Source organism: Schistocerca americana, chromosome 1, assembly GCF_021461395.2.
Source record: "Schistocerca americana isolate TAMUIC-IGC-003095 chromosome 1, iqSchAmer2.1, whole genome shotgun sequence".
NCBI classification, from domain to species: Eukaryota; Metazoa; Arthropoda; class Insecta; order Orthoptera; family Acrididae; genus Schistocerca; species Schistocerca americana.
Window position 1 is genome coordinate 171,103,411 of NC_060119.1, and position 18,580 is coordinate 171,121,990.

At 39.3% G+C, this 18,580-nt stretch overlaps 1 protein-coding gene across 1 annotated transcript in view; it reads right to left on the bottom strand.

Annotated features, from left to right (window-relative positions):
* Window positions 1-8,239: 8,239 nt before the first annotated feature.
* The window catches only part of LOC124621034 (protein rogdi), a 79,675-nt gene continuing 69,334 nt past the window's right edge, over window positions 8,240-18,580 (bottom strand). Inside the window, exon 7 of the mRNA XM_047147112.1 lies at window positions 8,240-9,463. Coding sequence (XP_047003068.1) covers window positions 9,395-9,463 — 69 coding nt within the window. The 3' untranslated portion in view covers window positions 8,240-9,394. The remainder of the gene's footprint in view (window positions 9,464-18,580) is intronic.

The following is an 18,580-nucleotide window of genomic DNA, read 5'->3' on the forward strand; positions in this document are numbered from 1 at the left end:
ACATCCTAAATGTAAAAGTCATAATTATATCAAAAGCAACAACATATCAACGTATCCAAGTATTAACACCGTAAGTCGAAAAATGGTAAAAGTGAGTTATGATGTTTGCCAGAGTTGTTACTTCACCATTTTCCTCCTGTATAAAAATCTTATTTCTATCACCGCAAATTAAGCAGCAACAGCAATCTTCAGAATATTGTAAGTCATGTAAGAACTCTTTCACCAATGAAAAGAATTGCAATTCATGTTCTGATTTTTTCCTGGGAGAATGGTAGGTTTCAATGAGTGGGGCAACATGAAGCAAAAGATGGCGAAACAGGCTGAACTATAGAGAAAGGAAGAAAAGAAATGGAAGCACTGGTGGTGGAACAAGGAATGTGAGGAAGCGGTAGAAACTTGCAGGAAAGCCTGAAGAGACCGGAGCAGCAAGAAGGACCCAGAAAAATGGGAAGTGTTCTTAGGAGCAAGAAAGGAAGCAGCCCGGACCAGATGATGAAGCCGGAACTGGACAAGATTTAGATCAACTTCAGGAAAAACAGCAGCAGACACTTATTTGAGAAATTCAAAAGAGTCTGATTGGATACAAGAGTAGAGAACTGTTTATAAGAGATAAGAAAGGGGAGCTGGTAGTTAGTGTGAAGGAGAACTGTAGGATTTTTTGCAGACTACTTTCACGACCTGCTGAACTGCAAATCACCTGAAGACGAGCTAGAATTGGGGACTGACACAGAAGAGAGAGAGAGAACCACGCCCTCCAACCAGGGATGAAGTCGCACATGCCATAAGCGATCTAAAGAATAATAAGGGAGGTGGAGAAGATGGTATAGCAGCCAAGATGATAATGTGCGGAGGCAACAAAGCAATAGACAACATGACCAACATAATCCACCAGATTTGGAGGACAAAGAAGTTGCCAGAAGGACGGAAGAATGCATCTGTAGTACCAACACATAAGAAGGGGGACAAGAGATGCAAACAACTACAGAGGAATATCGCTACTAGACTTCTGATACAAGGTGCTGTCTAAACTCTTGCTCAAAACAGTAGAAGAACAGATAGAAAGTACAGCTGGCGACTACCAAGCGGGATTCATGATGAGAAGAGGATGTATAGAACAGATATTTATCCTGAAGCAACTGATAGAACATAGGGCCTTAAAAAACAAAGAGACAGTAATAACCTTTGTGGACTTCACAAAGGCATATGACTCCATCGACAGACAGACTCCTGTTAGGGTACTGAAGAACAAAGGACTACATGGAACTACACAAGAACTCATAAAAGAAATTCTGACAGACACAACAGCAAGGGTGAGATTCAGAAGAGCACTGTCAGAAGAATTGAGATCAAGACTGGTGTTAAACAGGGAGATGGATTGTCACCATTGTTGCTCAATATAGCACTGGACGAAGTAATCAGGCAGTGGAGACCAAAAAAACGAGGAAATGGGAATATCAAAGACCCATGTGGGGGACAAAAAGGACAACAGGGCTCAAGTGGACTGCCTGGCCTTTGCAGACGACATAGCATGGTATGTGAGATGGAAGAAGACGCAAAGACACAACTCGACAACTTAAGTAAGGTAGCCAGAAACGTGGGACTGAGGATCGCCTATAACAAGACCAAGACATTAAATACCACTGCAGACTGGGAAACACCGGTAGGCACTGCACAAATGGTGGACAAATTTAAATACCTGGGAGAATTTATAACAGGAAGGAACAGGAGCAAGGAGGGAATAACAGAGAGGATAAATAAGATAATTTCAGCTTTCTGTGTGATGAGAGAGATGTACAATAAAAAGAATATATCCATAGAGGCAAAAATAAGCCACTACATGGCAATGGTGAGGAATGCAGTATTATATGCTGCTGAGACGATGACACTAGGAAGAAATGGGGCAGAACAACTAGAGAAAAATACTGAGAAAAATACTAGGTCCCAAAAGAGGTGGAGAGAGGTGGATGCAAAGATCTAGGGAAGAATTGTACCGGAACGTGAAAACAGTATTCGAGGAAATCAGACTCAAAAGGGCAAAGTTTGCTGAACATGTAATTAGGATGAGTATGGACAAAGAGTGTGTGGTGAACAACAGGGAGGACAAGGGAAAAGGCAGGAACCAAGTAGGTTGTTGAACTTGGAAGGACTGGTTGGAATTGGGGATCAAGGGTGAAGGAAAGGAAAATTGGAGGAATAAATACACACCAACCAATATGCCGGAGATCAACGACAGAGAAGAATATAGGAAAAGATTAAGAGTGACACCAGTGGAGCCGAAGGAGAAAAGAACACTGAAGATCTCAGAAGAAGAGCGGGAGAGAAGAAGAGAAAGAATGAAGAGGTTCTGGGAGAAGAAGAGGAAAATGCAGTTCACAGAGGGGCTACCCGTGGTCCTAAAGAGGCCGTAATGAAGAAGAAGAAGAAGGAGAAGATGATGATGATGATGATGAAGAAGAAGAAGAAGAAGAAGAAGATGATGATGAAGAAGAAGAAGAAGCTGCCCATTTCTTTCTATGGGAGAGTGAACTGTAAATAAGAGGGAATTGTTTCCTAGTGATACTGAGGCTGTAGTTCCTGGTTCCCAAATGTTCATCCCATGGATTTATTATCAAAAAGCAAGATTATTTACATAATTTATCAGGTCCGAGATGCCATAGATGGCTGACGTGTGCTTGAGATGCGCTTACGTCTTGTTTCCTTTTTCTGACAAATGTGGCTGAAAGCTAATGTGTACGTGCCTCAGTAGTGCAGTTTGCAACTTAAAATGTCGTCTTTATGGTAAGTAGCAATCTCTCTCTTTCTCACATTGTTAAATTCACTTCACTCTCAGACAATGCCATTATCATTGCACACTTCGATCTGCAGAAAGTGTTGGCTACACCGTAGTCAGACTTGAGCCTTTATTACTACAAACAGAAGTATTCTATTTTGAGTATGTGTCATCAGAAACAAGGAACAACAGCACTATGTTTGGCAGGATGCCACTGCTTGTCATGGTCCAAATAAAATAGTCAGGCACCTATACCATTTCTTACAGATGCAAGCTGGTAAAGATGACAAAACATTTAAATTCTATTAATACAGCTGTAGAGGACAAAATAGGGACAAATTGCTACTTTCTATGTTTGTCATTGCATCTATTAAATTTGGAATACCAGTCACATGTCACTTTCTAGAACAGGGGCATTCTCAGAATGAAGACGAGTCAATGGATGCTCTAACTGAAAGAAGAAACAATCTCTCCATGTTCTGGATCAGTGGGTCACCTTAAATAGAATGAGTAAGGCCACCAGCAAGCCATACACAGCTAATGAAGAGAGTCAGGATTTAATATATGACTTCAAGGAAGTAGTGCAGAAGCAACAGTGGCTGTACATACCAATAAAAATAAGGTACATGGAGTAAAGTGCCCCAGGAAATTCCTGTCTTAAAAGGATGACCATATACAGTGTACTTCAAGTACACTTACCAGGAAGAAGCAAAGAGTGTGTGTGTCCAGAAGCAATCTAGAGGAAGGCCACTACCACCCTGTTACGTCCTCAAACTGACTTATCACAGGTTCCTGCCAATCAGAGAACAGGAGTTTAAGAATGTCTTGTCCTTACGCAACAGCAAGCGCATCCCAACTGCTTATTATCCGTTTTATCCAAGCCAGTTTAAACACAAACCGGTACACCAGAACATACTGATGGTGCTGTATCAAGTGCTGATGAATGAGGATCACTAATGGAAAGTCTAAAAGAATGTCTTAATACATTCCTTTCTCATCTTTTGTTGTCATAAAACTATGTAGCGCAACTTATCATAGAAATATGATTTAGATTTTTCCAGAGAAAAGCATCATAAGCCCTCAAAGTCCATCTTTGAAATCAGGTAGAACTAATAGAACTTGTATCTGTTAAGTTTCAAAAAAATTGAAATAAACTTTGATTTATGCTGTTCACATTAAACTTCTTTTGCTTTTCCTGTAAAATAAACAATTTGGAGTGAAATTTACCTCTTGCAGACTCCTTGGCACTGATTGGCAATAAGTTTCAGGTGGGAATCACTGCTTTGTTTCGCCATGCTCTCTCCTCAACATAGTTTATGTTCAACCAAGAATATTTTGAACAGATTGACGGTGTCGCCATGGGTAGCCCCTTGTATCACTTGGTGGCCAACCTTTTTATTGAGGATTTTGAGGAGAGAACACTTGAATCAGCAGCCCTCAAGCCAACTGTTTCTTGGAGGTACGTGGATGACACTTTTGTAGTGTGGCCTCATGGAGAAGAAAAATTAATAGAGTTTTTAGATCATCTCCACTCCATTCATTCATGGGAACATTCGGTTTACCATGGAATTAGAGAAAAATGGTTGCCTCCCTTTCTTGGATGTGCTAGTTAGACGGAAGAGTGATGGCTCTCTGGGGCATTCGGTTTATAAAAGCCCACACATACTGATTTGTATTTAAATTCGCCCAACTGCCATCACCCATCGCAAACAATGAGTGTACTTAAAACGCTTGTACACAGAGATCATGTAGTGACAGATGCAGATAGTTTGCCTGAAGAGCTTGCCCATCTGAAGAGGGTTTTCAAAGAGAATGGATATTCTACCCGGCTAATTAGTAAGGCACTTGCAATTAAGCCAAAGGAACAGGGAGTGGAGAAAGAAGAGAGCACGCCTACTAAATCTTTAGCTTTCCTTCCCTTTGTTGGCAACATTTCCTTAAAAATTGCCAGAATTCTCCACAGTTTCGAAGTGAAAGTAATTTTCCGTCCACCATCGAAGATTTCCGACTTGCTGGGATCAGTGAAAGACGATCTAGTATTGCGGAAGGCGGGAATTTATAAAATACCTTGTCAGTGTGGCATATCATACATAGGACAAACATTGCGAACAGTAGAAGAACATTGCACTGAACATCAACGCTATACTCGCCTTTTGCAACCTAGAAAGTCTGCAATTGCTGAGCATTGCATTTCCACTGGACACTCAATGGAGTATGACAAGACAACAATTTTGGCCACAACAACATCCTTTTGGGACTCCGTCATAAAAGAATCAGTGGAAATTCGCATGACAGACAATCTTATCAACCATGACAATGGCTACCAGCTTGATAATGCGTGGTACCCCCGTCATCTCTAAGATCTGCTCCAGACGAAGACGTCAGAGTACTCCGATGGTCGCGGCAATTGACAACGCTGAAGACAATTGATTTTTGTAGTTCCACCAGCGAGGGCGCTGCTGGTGGGCAGTACGGTTCGTCTGTCCATATGATTTTGACGCATGCGCGGAATACTCGCTGCACGCTATATATTACGAAACGGAGGGCGTCTTCGTCAATCTTCGATGGCTCACCTGAGGATAGCTGGCAGGTGTCCAGTCGAAATATCGTGGATAGAAGCTAACAACGACCGGCTGCAAGCCCAAAATCTTTTTGAATAAACAATTTGGAGTTACAACGTTAATACTTGGAGCCGTTAATATAACAACAAAAAATTAAAAATTAGATAGCTCTGACCAAAAATTCAAAAAATATCATAAGTATTTGAGCATGATACTGAGCACACACAGGTTCATCATGTTTAGCTGTACAAAAAACTGTGCATCTGCTGAAGGCAGCAATGTACTGAGGATACAACATACACATATATTCTATTCAAGGTTTTGATTAATTTAATTGAAACCTAAACAATGAACACTTTTTTCTTACAGAAATACACCCTGAAAATGCAGTCAGCAGATTACACTGTCCAACCAAGAGGTGCCAATGTTATATTAAAGCATACACAATCACATCAGATGAAAACCACAATATTTACCGTTGTTCTCAAAAATGAAGACGTGGTTATCCTTAATAACTACAGGTAATGATAGCAAAATCTGTATCATGAAACCAAGTCTGATACAAAAAACAAGTTTAAAACAATGTGTCTTCCAGCTACTGCTAAATGTTTTGCATTTAAATTAATTTAACAACATTGTATACAACATTTCACAACAGCTATTCAACAATACCAAAACAAGGTTACAGATGGCCAAATGGTGAATGACATGTACAGACATGGTCTGCGCAGGTAACAGGTAAGTTTATCTTCTTCCCCTACAGGACATAATGCCAAACAAACAGTTCTTGCCAGTGACGTAAGATATCACTTTGTTGGTGGAAAAAGCACACAGCAAACACAAACAAATATGCTCAAAAATGGTTCAAATGGCTCTAAGCACTGTAGGACTTAACATCAGTCCCCTAGACTTAGAGCTACATAAACCTAACTAACCTAAGGACATCACACACATCCATGCCCGAGGCAGGATTCGAACCTGCGACCATAGCAGCCGTGTGGTTCCGGACTGAAGCACCTAGAACCGCTCGGCCACAGCGGTCAGCACAAATATGCTGTTCTGGAATCTGAATGATGAGTATTTTCAAGGAAAATAATGTCTTACCCTGTTCTGGACAGAGTTCTTGCCCATGTCAAAAAGAAGTATTTTTGTACATTCACTTTGCATCTGAATCGTCCTGTAATTTATCACTGAGAATGTGAGGAGATACTACTTGCAGTATTAATACCTTATCCATAATGCACAATTACAAAGAGAAATTATGATCTCAGCCTGGACGTTGCTACCGAAGTATTAAGGTGAAGGGAAAATTTGAATGTAGCAAGCAATCATCACCAGATTCCATGAAAAATCAAATAATAGTCATCTCTGTCAACAAATAACACTGATGTTACAAAACAGTTTAATATCTAGCATCATGATTGCCATAGTCATTTATGTGCAGTACCAATCAATTTTGCTCAAAAACCTCATTAGTACGAAAGCCTACCAACAGAATATTCTAAGCATGAATTCAAAGGAGAACTGACCATTGGATACTCCTTTTCCTGGCCACACCAATCAGGTAAACTCATTTCAATACTTTATTAATGAAGTTCAATTTCAGTGGTGTAGATTGAAGGGAATGCAAGGACTTATTGTTGCACTGACATTATAATCAGTGATTAAGTAAAAGCACACCCCTGTATGAATATATTACATATTACCAAATGTATAATTGTATTTCTTATTTTATGTAATTTAATAAATGAAGGAAACAGGTGTGGGACCTTTTTTTTTATCAGTGAAACTGTAAGTATCTGCAGACATGCAGTAGGTGTACACCTGAATAACACTCACTCACCAGATACAATTGCTCATCCGCACTCTTGAATACGGAAAAACAGAAAGAAAACAGAAAACACAGTGCTTCAATGACTAATCTCCTGGAATGTGTTCTGAGGTTTTTCTAAATCAAGGTTACTAAAGTGTGGAAAAATGTTGTGCCAAGATAACTATAAATGTACACATGAAATTCAACTAACATGACAAATATTCCAATAACTGAAGCATTACTGAGTCACAATATTATGACTCCAGTATGCAGCACGACCATTTGGTATTCATCTCTTGTTATTAAGAAAAAGGCTTTTGAGAACAACATACATGTCATAAACAATAATGCATTACAGAATTGCGTGTCTTAATACAGTACAACATCAAAACTCAAATATAATTCCAAACAGTAAAATTATTAAGTATCTTGTTGCATAACAATATGACACACTTGATCGTACTGTACAGCCACATGGTCAGAAGGTGAAGGCACAACAATACACTCCCAAATGTCATGCTGATAGAGTAACAGTTCATGTTAGATCAATTCCTGCATGTCTATTGCAAGAGATAGCATAGAGAAAATACTTCAGCTCTGTAGTATCAGTGCCAGGGCTGTAGAATAGTTATATTGAGTTGTGTATTATTGTAGTTACAGAAAATAACCATAACGCAAGCGATGCATTTAAAAAGGTACAAGTTGGAAAAAATTACATTTTTCATCATCTTTACTGTCGAGAATTTCAGTCAATCTTTAGACAGTCATACTTCACTGAACTCAAATAGAAAATGTATTTTCCAATCTTTGGGAAAGTGAACAATAACAACATGCCCTTTATTGTTGTTTTCTCAATAAATAATGCACAAAAACCAAAAGCATCTACACTGCACATATTATGCATGGAATGCTAATATTTTCAACTTTGAAACTTCCTGGCAGATTAATACTGTGTGCCGGACCGAGACTCGAACTCAGGACCTTTGCCTTTCGCAGGCAAGTGCTCTACCGACTGAGCTACCCAAGCACGACTCACGCCCCGTCCTCACAGCTTTACTTCTGCCAGTACCTCGTCTCATAACAGTGCACACTCTGCTGCAGAGTGAAAATCTCATCCTGGATTTTCAACTTTTATTACACACACACACACACACACACACACACACACACACACACACACAAACAATCTCCGCAACTTGGCTACACTAAGCACAAAACCAGCTTCAATAATGGGATTAAAATGAACCTTAGAAATTTACCACTAGTATATCAGACAAATATAATTGGTATAATACACCACAAACATAACAGCTACTAGACAAGGGATATTCCATCACCTTTTTTTATTTCCCGGATTCACTGTAAAAGTCTACTTAGGATGAAACTGTGAGTCCAGATACGAAAAATTGACTACATGTGACACACAAGGTCTTATACGACGAAATTTGGAGAACATTTGGTTCCCATTTCATTATAGAGGCACATGAAGATGATATAAAAGTTATTAAATCCACTAACCTGGAGTCACACAAATCATTACAGTCCTCTGTACATTAATTTTGAATTGAATCCAGTAAGTATTTACTTTAGCAACAAATCAAATGAAAAGATTTGTGTTCTTAGCTTAATAGAATTTCTGTACCTAAGATAAAACAGCCAGGAAACTGATATAATGTACACAAAATTACTAGTGGCCTTAGTTACTGTTTTAGGCTTGTACAGAAAACCAGTGTGAAACAAAATCATCACATAGGTACTCAGTTGTTACTTAAACAAATAAAATTCCTTAAAAGTATATAGATCTAAAAGTAATAAAACTTGCATACATTAACAAGCAAAAATAAAAATTCTAAAATTTTCCAGTCTGATTTCATAATACACACATTATGAGCGTGCAGATCATTCTGTTGAAAATGCAGATTTGTGCACATTTCCACATGGAGCCATGGAAATATGCCCTTTTAGCTCAAGGCGCACACAGGAACAATAACTGTAGAAATTTTATTCTTTTGGATTTTGAACTATCATGTCTACCAGGGAGTAAACAACTTTGAGCACTATCAGTCATTTTTGTTATGACTGAGGAAACATTATCTTGTAAATCTGATGGTAACATTAAATACCGCACGTAAATATATATGCACATACAATACAAAATTAACAACCTGACACTTCAAGTGTCTTGGATGGTACATCTGAGCAGCAATACCACTTGGCTGGAAGGTCAATTTCAGTACTAATAGCAGAACTTTATTGGGGTACTGGAGATGCCACACTCATACCCACAGTGAAGTCCTTATACTGTGAGAATACACCAATCTGAAAATAAGAAGCATTAATTAAGCCAGAAACATAAATAACAGTAATTGTTTGCAGTGACAGCAAACATTATTTTCTTCATAGTTTACCTAAAAGAAATAAAATACAATGTCTTAGATTTCAAATGTTCTGATATGCACCTTGATAAAAGGGTGAGTAAATGAAAGAAAAATTAAAGACTTAGGAATATAAAAAACTTACTCAGGCGGAATAACGATAATATGAAAGGGTCTAGACAGACGTAGAAAGCATCACAAACGCCATAATTTACAAGGTGTTTCTGTTCCAAAAGCAACAAAAAAACTATACAGAGGGAAAACAGGTAGAGCAGGCTTGTGCTTCTGAATGCAATACAGAGAAGAAAGGGCAAAGTGTAATCTCTCTCTCTCTCTCCCCCCCCCCCCCCCCACACCCACACACACACACACACACACACACACACACACATACACACACACACTCTTGTGTGCCTAATTCTACATTCTGAGTGGGGTCAAAGTGTACCAATTTAGTTTCCTTATTGAGCTTCAAACATGCTGCTGCAACTTGCTTGGTCCATCTGAATTACATATTTTTCTTTGAAAACTGATTCAGTGATCCAGCAATTTCAGTGACTCAGTTGGTGAATTCGTTTTAGTAATGTTTCTTTAGATGAGGCAGTGATCAGCAAATCACTGGTATACTGCAGGGACATTTGGTATGCCAAATTGTAGCCTCTGGTAATTGAACAGTAAAAGCGGAGTATCCTTACTGATTTGGCTTTGGTACAGCCACAATTGTGTAGCCCAATGACTTGGTTATTTTGGGGAAGGAGACCAGACAGCAAGGTCATTGGTCTCATCGGATTAGGGAAGGAAGTCAGCCGTGCCCTTTGAAAGGAACCATCCTGGCATTTGCCTGGAGCGATTTAGGGAAATCACGGAAAACCTAAATCAGGATGGGCGGACGCGGGATTGAACCGTCGTCCTCTCGAATGCGAGTCCAGTTTCTAACAATGACTGATCTTCACTGGCTTCCAGAATGATTCTTTGGTCAGTCTTCCAATTTATTATTTAATTTTATCCATCATAGCAAATGGAAATTTGATGTGACTACTATCTTCAATTTCAGGACTATTTTGTTGGTGCCTAAGTCAGGCTGGAAAAGAGATTCATGAAGTTCATATATTGTTTTATCAGTTTCTTTAAATCAATTTTGATCCACCATTTTTTGCAATCAGTGACTCATTATTATTGAATACTGACTGTTTTCTGTGAGTTTAGAAAGAGTAATGGAAGCTTTCTGGTGGTTCTGCTGTCTTTGACCACTGTCATCATTTTTCCCTTTAAGTTAATCTGGGCTCCAATAAATGTTTTCAGTGTTGAATTTCAATCGAAGTATTTTGGTCAGTCCAGAAATTCATAAATATTCAGGTTTATTAGAGGGCAATTTGCACCAGTATCCTGCAAGAATTTCATTATGAAGCCAATGATTTGTGGTGGCATGTGTATTTTTCCAGTGTCTTCACTGCTCAAGATTTTATCATTGCCAGTTTCTTCAGGCATTGCAACTTAATTTGCTTCTTCTGTGTTTTCCTAGCCCTAGCAGAATTCAAATCAAGAACTGCTGCCAACATAAGTAACTTGGAAGAAGATATCCTCAGAAAGCAACTTAAATCACTTAACTCTTTAACTGCTCTGGACATGTTAACGCGCGCTCCTTTGCACCTATCCCTGTGTGCTCTGAACGTGTTTACTCGCACCACTAGTCCTCCTATCTATGCATAGACATGTTCAGATTACTAGGCAGAAGGACTGGTGGCGCACAAAAAGACGTTCAGAGCACACAGGGACAGGTAAAAAGGGACACGCATTAACATGTCCAAAGCAGTTAAAGGGTTAATAAAGGCAAATCTTCTGGTTCAGACTGTATACGAATTAGGTTCCTTTCCAAGGATGCTGACGCAGTAGGTCCACACTTAATCACACGCAACTGCTCATTTGATGAAAGACACATATCCAAGATTGAAAAAGTTGCACAGATTACACCAATATTTAATAAAGGCAACAGGAGTAGTCCACTAAATGTCGATATACAGCAGGATTTTGGAACATATATTGTGTTTGAACATTATGGATTACCTATATTGTCTATTGACACACAGTCACTGCGGGATTTATAAAACACCTTTATTGTGAAACACAACTACCTCTTTACTCACATGACATGCTGAGTGCTATTGACAAGGGATTTCAAACTGATTCCATATTTCTAGGTTTCCAGATAGCTTTTAACACCATGCCTCCCAAGCAGCTTGTAATCAAATTGCGTGCTCATGGAATATTGTCTCAGTTATTGCCATTTCCTGTCAGAGAGGTCACAGTTCATAGTAAGTAACTGACAAAAAGTCATAGGGTGATTTCTGGTGTTCTGTATCTAAATAAACAATTTAGGAGACAATCTGAGCACCCATCTTAGGTTGTGCAGATGATGCTGTTGTTCACTGTCTAGTAAAGTCATCAGAAATCAAAACAAATTGCAAAACAATTTAGGAAAGATATCTGCACGGTGTGAAAATTGGTAATTAAGCCCAAATAATGAAAAACGTAAGGTCGTCCACATGAGTGCTAAAAGGAATCTATTAAATTTCAGTTACATGATAAATCAATCAACTCTAAAAGGCCGTAAACTCAATGAAATACCTACAAATTACAATTACGAATGACTTAAATTGGAAATAACAAAGAGAAAATAGGAAAAGATGAACCAAAGACTGCGTTTTATTGGCAGAACACTTAAAGGTGAGTTTTCTTCTATAGTTATCCTTCTGTCTGTTACTTAAAAATGAACAGTATTTATAGCAAAACTGTAATTTTCAATGTTTAATTCAGCTTTTACTCGAAAATTGTTGATTTGTAATGTGAAATGTAGGGATGTTGTGGTAAAAATAAAGAAAACAATAAAGATTTATTACAAAACACTAGAAAATGCCATTTCCTCAACAAAAAGGTAAAATAAAAAGTCATGAAATAAAAAATATCAAACCATTTCAATACTTTGCCAAACTTATATAAAACATTTTTCTCATAAACAACCATGAACCATGGACCTTGCCGTTGGTGGGGAGGCTTGCGTGCCTCAGCGATACAGATGGCCATACCGTAGGTGCAACCACAATGGAGGGGTATCTGTTGAGAGGCCAGACAAACGTGTGGTTCCTGAAGAGGGGCAGCAGCCTTTTCAGTTGTTGCAGGGGCAACAGTCTGGATGATTGACTGATCTGGCCTTGTAACAATAACCAAAACGGCCTTGCTGTGCTGGTACTGCGAACGGCTGAAAGCAAGGGGAAACTACAGCCATAATTTTTCCCGAGGGCATGCAGCTTTACTGTATGATTAAATGATGATGTCGTCCTCTTGGGTAAAATATTCTGGAGGTAAAATAGTCCCCCATTCGCTTCTCCGGGCGGGGACTACCCAAGAGGACGTTGTTATCAGAAGAAAGAAAACTGGCGTTCTACGGATCGGAGCGTGGAATGTCAGATCCCTTAATCGAGCAGGCATGTTAGAAAATTTAAAAAGGGAAATGGGTAGGTTAAAGTTAGATATAGTGGGAATTTGTAAAGTTCGGTGGCAGGAGGAACAAGACTTTTGGTCAGGTGAATACAGGGTTATAAATACAAAATCAAATAGAGGTAATGCAGGATTAGGTTTAATAATGAATAGGAAAATAGGAATGCGGGTAAGCTACTACAAACAGCATAGTGAATGCATTACTGTGGCCAAGACAGACACGAAGCCCACGCCTACTACAGTAGTACAAGTTTATATGCCAACTAGCTTTGCAGATGATGAAGAAATTGATGAAATCTATGATGAGATAAAAGAAATTATTCAGATAGTGAAGGGAGATGAAAATTTAATAGTCATGGGTGACTGGAATTCGAGTGTAGGAAAAGGGAGAGAAGGAAACATAATGGGTGAATATGGATTGGGGCTAAGAAATGAAAGAGGGAGCCGTCTGGTAAAATTTTGCACAGAGCATAACTTAATCATAGCTAACACTTGATTCAAGAATCATAAAAGAAGGATGTATACATGGAAGACTCCCGGAGATACTAAAAGGTATCAGATAGATTATATAATGGTAAGACGGAGATTTAGGAACCATGTTTTAAATTGTAAGACATTTCCAGGGGCAGATGTGGACTCTGACCACAATCTATTGGTTATGAACTGCAGATTAAAACTGAAGAAACTGCAAAAAGGTAGGAATTTAAGGAGATGGGACCTGGATAAACTGACTAAACCAGAGGATGTACAGAGTTTCAGGGAGAGCATTAGGGAACAATTGACAGCAGTGAGGGAAAGAAGTACAGTAGAAGAAGAATGGGTAGCCCTGAGGGAGGAAGTAGTGAAGGCAGCAGAGGATCAAGTAGGTAAAAAGACGAGGGCTAGTAGAAATCCTTGGGTAACAGAAGAAATATTGAATTTAATTGATGAAAGGAGAAAATATAAAAATGCACTAAATGAAGCAGGCAAAAAGGAATACAAACGTCTCAAAAATGAGATCAACAGGAAGTACAAAATGGCTAAGCAGGGATGGCTAGAGGACAAATGTAAGGATGTAGAGGCTTATCTCACTAGGGGTAAGATAGATACTGCCTACAGGAAAATTAAAAGAGACATTTGAAGAAAAGAGAACCACTTGTATGAATATCAAAAGCTCAGATGGAAACCCAGTTCTAACCAAAGAAGGGAAAGCAGGAAGATGGAAGGAGTATATAGAGGGTCTATACAAGGGCGATGTACTTGAGGACAATATTATACAAATGGAAGAGAATGTAGATGAAGATGAAATGGGAGATACGATACTGCGTGAAGAGTTTGACAGAGCACTGAAAGACCTGAGCCAAAACAAGGCCCCGGGAGTAGACAACATTCCATTAGAACTACTGACGGCCTTGGGAGAGCCAGTCCTGACAAAACTCTACCATCTGGTGAGGAAGATGTATGAGACAGGCGAAGTACCCTCAGACTTCAAGAAGAACATAATAATTCCAATCCCAAAGAAAGCAGGTGTTGACAGCTGTGAAAATGACCGAACTATCAGTTTAATAAGTCACAGCTGCAAAATACTAACACAAATTCTTTACAGACGAATGGAAAAACTGGTAGAAGCCGACATCAGGGAAGATCAGTTTGGATTCCGTAGAAATATTGGAACACGTGAGGCAATACTGACTCTATGACTTATCTTAGAAGAAAGATTAAGGAAAGGCAAACCTACATTTCTAGCATTTGTAGACTTAGAGAAAGCTTTTGACAATGTTGACTGGAATACTTTCTTCCAAATTTTAAAGGTGGCAGGGGTAAAATACAGGGAGCGAAAGGCTATTTACAATTTGTACAGAAACCAGATGGCAATTGTAAAAGTCGAGGGGCATGAAAGGGAAGTGATGGTTGGGAAGGGAGTGAGACAGGGTTGTAGCCTCTCCCCAATGTTATTCAATCTGTATATTGAGCAAGCAGTAAAGGAAACAAAAGAAAAATTCGGAGTAGCTATTAAAATCCATGGAGAAGAAATAAAAACTTTGAGGTTTGCCGATGACATTGTAATTCTGTCAGAGACAGCAAAGGAATTGGAAGAGCAGTTGAATGGAATGAACAGTGTCTTGAAAGGAGGATATAAGATGAACATCAACAAAAGCAAAACGAGGATAAGGGAATGTAGTCGAATTCAGTCGGGTGATGCTGAGGGAATTAGTTTGGGAAATGAGACACTTAAAGTGGTAAAGGAGTTTTGCTATTTGGGGAGCAAAATAACTGATGATGGTCGAAGTAGAGAAGATATAAAATGTAGACTGGCAATGGCAAGGAAAGCGTTTCTGAAGAAGAGAAATTTGTTAACATCGAGTATAGATTTAAGTGTCAGGAAGTCGTTTCTGAAATTATTTGTATGGAGTGTAGCAATGTATGGAAGTGAAACATGGATGATAAATAGTTTGGACAGGAAGAGAATAGAAGCTTTCGAAATGTGGTGCTACAGAAGAATGCTGAAGATTAGATGGGTAGATCACATAACTAATGAGGAGGTATTGAATAGAATTGGGGAGAAGAGGAGTTTGTGGCACAACTTGACGAGAAGAACGAACCGGTTGGTAGGACATGTTCTGAGGCATCAAGGGATCACAAATTTAGCATTGGAGGGCAGCATGGAGGGTAAAAATCGTAGAGGGAGACCAAGAGATGAATACATTAAGCAGATTCAGAAGGACGTAGGTTTCAGTAGGTACTGGGAGATGAAGAAACTTGCACAGGATAGAGTAGCATGGAGAGCTGCATCAAACAGTCTCAGGACTGAAGACCACAACAAAGAACATAAACAACATACGGATTTATCAATAATAACAGGAAACTCTTGTCTTTCATCACAATGAAAAACGTTCTATTGGGTACAGAATAACAACAATTACATATATTTTCTTATATTTTTACATGTAAACTGTACTTGCATCAAAAGTAATTGCTATAGTTGCACAAAAGCGCAAAAGATATGTGATCAACTAATTTTTATTACTTATAAAATTACTGTAAGGATATAAAATATACAATGGACTAACACTGAATGATGTGCAGTTCTAATTATGTGCAAAACAACCAACCAAATAAACAAAAAGACAAAGAGAAGTCGACTCCCATTTTTTCTCTTAGACATTCATGGATGAGGTATGTGAGATAAGTAATGGGACTGATTTTTTATTTACCAAAGTTTTTATTTTTTTCAAACAACAATGTTGTCCCCTTCAAAGTAGTTCCCTTCGGCAGCTATACATCAGAGGAACTGTGGCTCTCAGTCTTGGTAGCAGCGCTGAAAAGCTTCAACTAGAATGGCCTTTAACACTTCAGTCACATTCTTTTGAATCACATCAAAATTTCCATGATGGAAGTGGCTGTGTGATATGTTGCTACATCATTGTAGCATCGACTAGCCTGCAAAGTCTGGCCTCACTGGATTCACCCTTGCCTTGCTCATTCGAGCCTTTTTCGGTGGAGGAGTTGTCTCAGTGTGCCACTCCTCACTTTGGCATTTTGCCTCAGGCTCGTACCCAAAAAGCCAGTATTCATCACTTGTGATCACACAACTGAACCATTCGTGGTCAGCAGCAATCCTCAATGTTCACATTTCTTTGATTGTCCTTCTGCTCTGTTGTAAGGTTTCCTGGCACTATTTTGATACAACTCTTTGCATGTCCAAAACTTCAGTCAAAATTTGATGTTGGGCGAAGTTTAACATCTCACACATGATCCTTATTGTTAAACGTCAGTCTGATCTCACAAGAGCGCACACACACATTTGACACTTTCATCAGTTTTTTAAGTTGAAGGTCTCCCTGGGTTAGGTTCATCTTCAACATGTTTTTGGCTTTACAAAAACGATCAGCGACAACAAAAAACTTGTGCTCTTGACAAGGAATGTTTGCCGTACCCCAGTTTCATCTTTTCGAAGGTCACACTTATGGATTCCCCAGGTTTAACACTAAACTTGATGGCATCACATTGCTCTAAATTCCACTGTTTCATTTTTGTGACACACAACAGGCCTCTCAAAAATCACTTGATGACTGTATGGAGCTGGAGAAGATGGTATAGCAGCCGAGATGATAAAGTGGGGAGGCAACAAAGCAATAGACTACATGACTAACATAATACACCAGATTTGGAGGACAAAGAAGTTGCCAGAAGGATGGAAGAATGCAATTGTAGTACCAATACATAAGAAGGGGGACAAGAGAGATGCAAACAACTATAGAGGAACATCGCTGCTAGAGGTCGGATACAAGGTGCTATCAAAACTCTTGCTCAAGACAGTAGAAGAACAGGAAGAAAAGACAGTTGGCGACTACCAAGTGGGATTCAGGAAGGGAAGAGGTTGTATAGAACAGATATTTATCCTGAAGCAACTTATAGAACATAGGGCCTTAAAAAACAAAAAGACAGTAATAACCTTCGTGGACTTCACAAAGGCATATGACTCCATCGACAGACAGACTCTTGTTAGGATACTGAAGAACAGAGGACTACATGGAACTACACAAGAACTCATAAAAGAAATTCTGACAGACACAACAGCAAGGGTGAGATTCAGAAGAGCACTGTCAGAAGAATTGAGATCAAGACTGGTGTTAAACAGGGAGATGGATTGTCACCATTGTTGTTCAATATAGCACTGGACGAAGTAATCAGGCAGTGGAGACCAAAAAAACGAGGAAATGGGAATATCAAAGACCCATGTGGGGGACAAAAAGGACAACATGGCTCAAGTGGACTGCCTGGCCTTTGCAGACGACATAGCATGGTATGTGAGATGGAAGAAGACGCAAAGACACAACTCGACAACTTAAGTAAGGTAGCCAGAAACGTGGGACTGAGGATCGCCTATAACAAGACCAAGACATTAAATACCACTGCAGACTGGGAAACACCGGTAGGCACTGCACAAATGGTGGACAAATTTAAATACCTGGGATAATTTATAATAGGAAGGAACAGGAGCAAGGAGGGAATAACAGAGAGGATAAAGAAGATAATTTCAGCCTTCTGTATGATGAGAGAGATATACAATAAAAAGAATATACCCACAGAGGCAAAGATAAGCCACTACAGGGCAATGGTGAGAAATGCAGTATTATATGTTGCTGAGACGGTGACACTAGGAAGAAATGGGGCAGAACAACTACAGAAAAAAGAGAGAAAAATATTAGGTCCCAAAAGCGGTGGAGAGAGGTGGATGCGAAGATCCAGGGAAGATTTGTACCGGAACATGAGAACAATATCCAGGGAAATCAGACTCAAAAGGGCGAGGTTTGCTGGACATGTAGTTAGGATGAGTATGGACAGAATGACGAAGAGAGTGTGGGAAACAACAGGGACGACAAGGGGAAAAACAGGAACCAAGTGGGTTGTTGAACTTCGGAAGGACTGGTTGGAATTGGAGATCAAGGTCGAAGGAAAGGAAAATTGGAGGAACAAATACACACTGACCAAAATGCTGGAGATCAATGACAGAGAGGAATACAGCAAAAGATTAAGAGTGACACCAGTGGAGCCGAAGGAGAAAAGAACACTGAAGATCTCA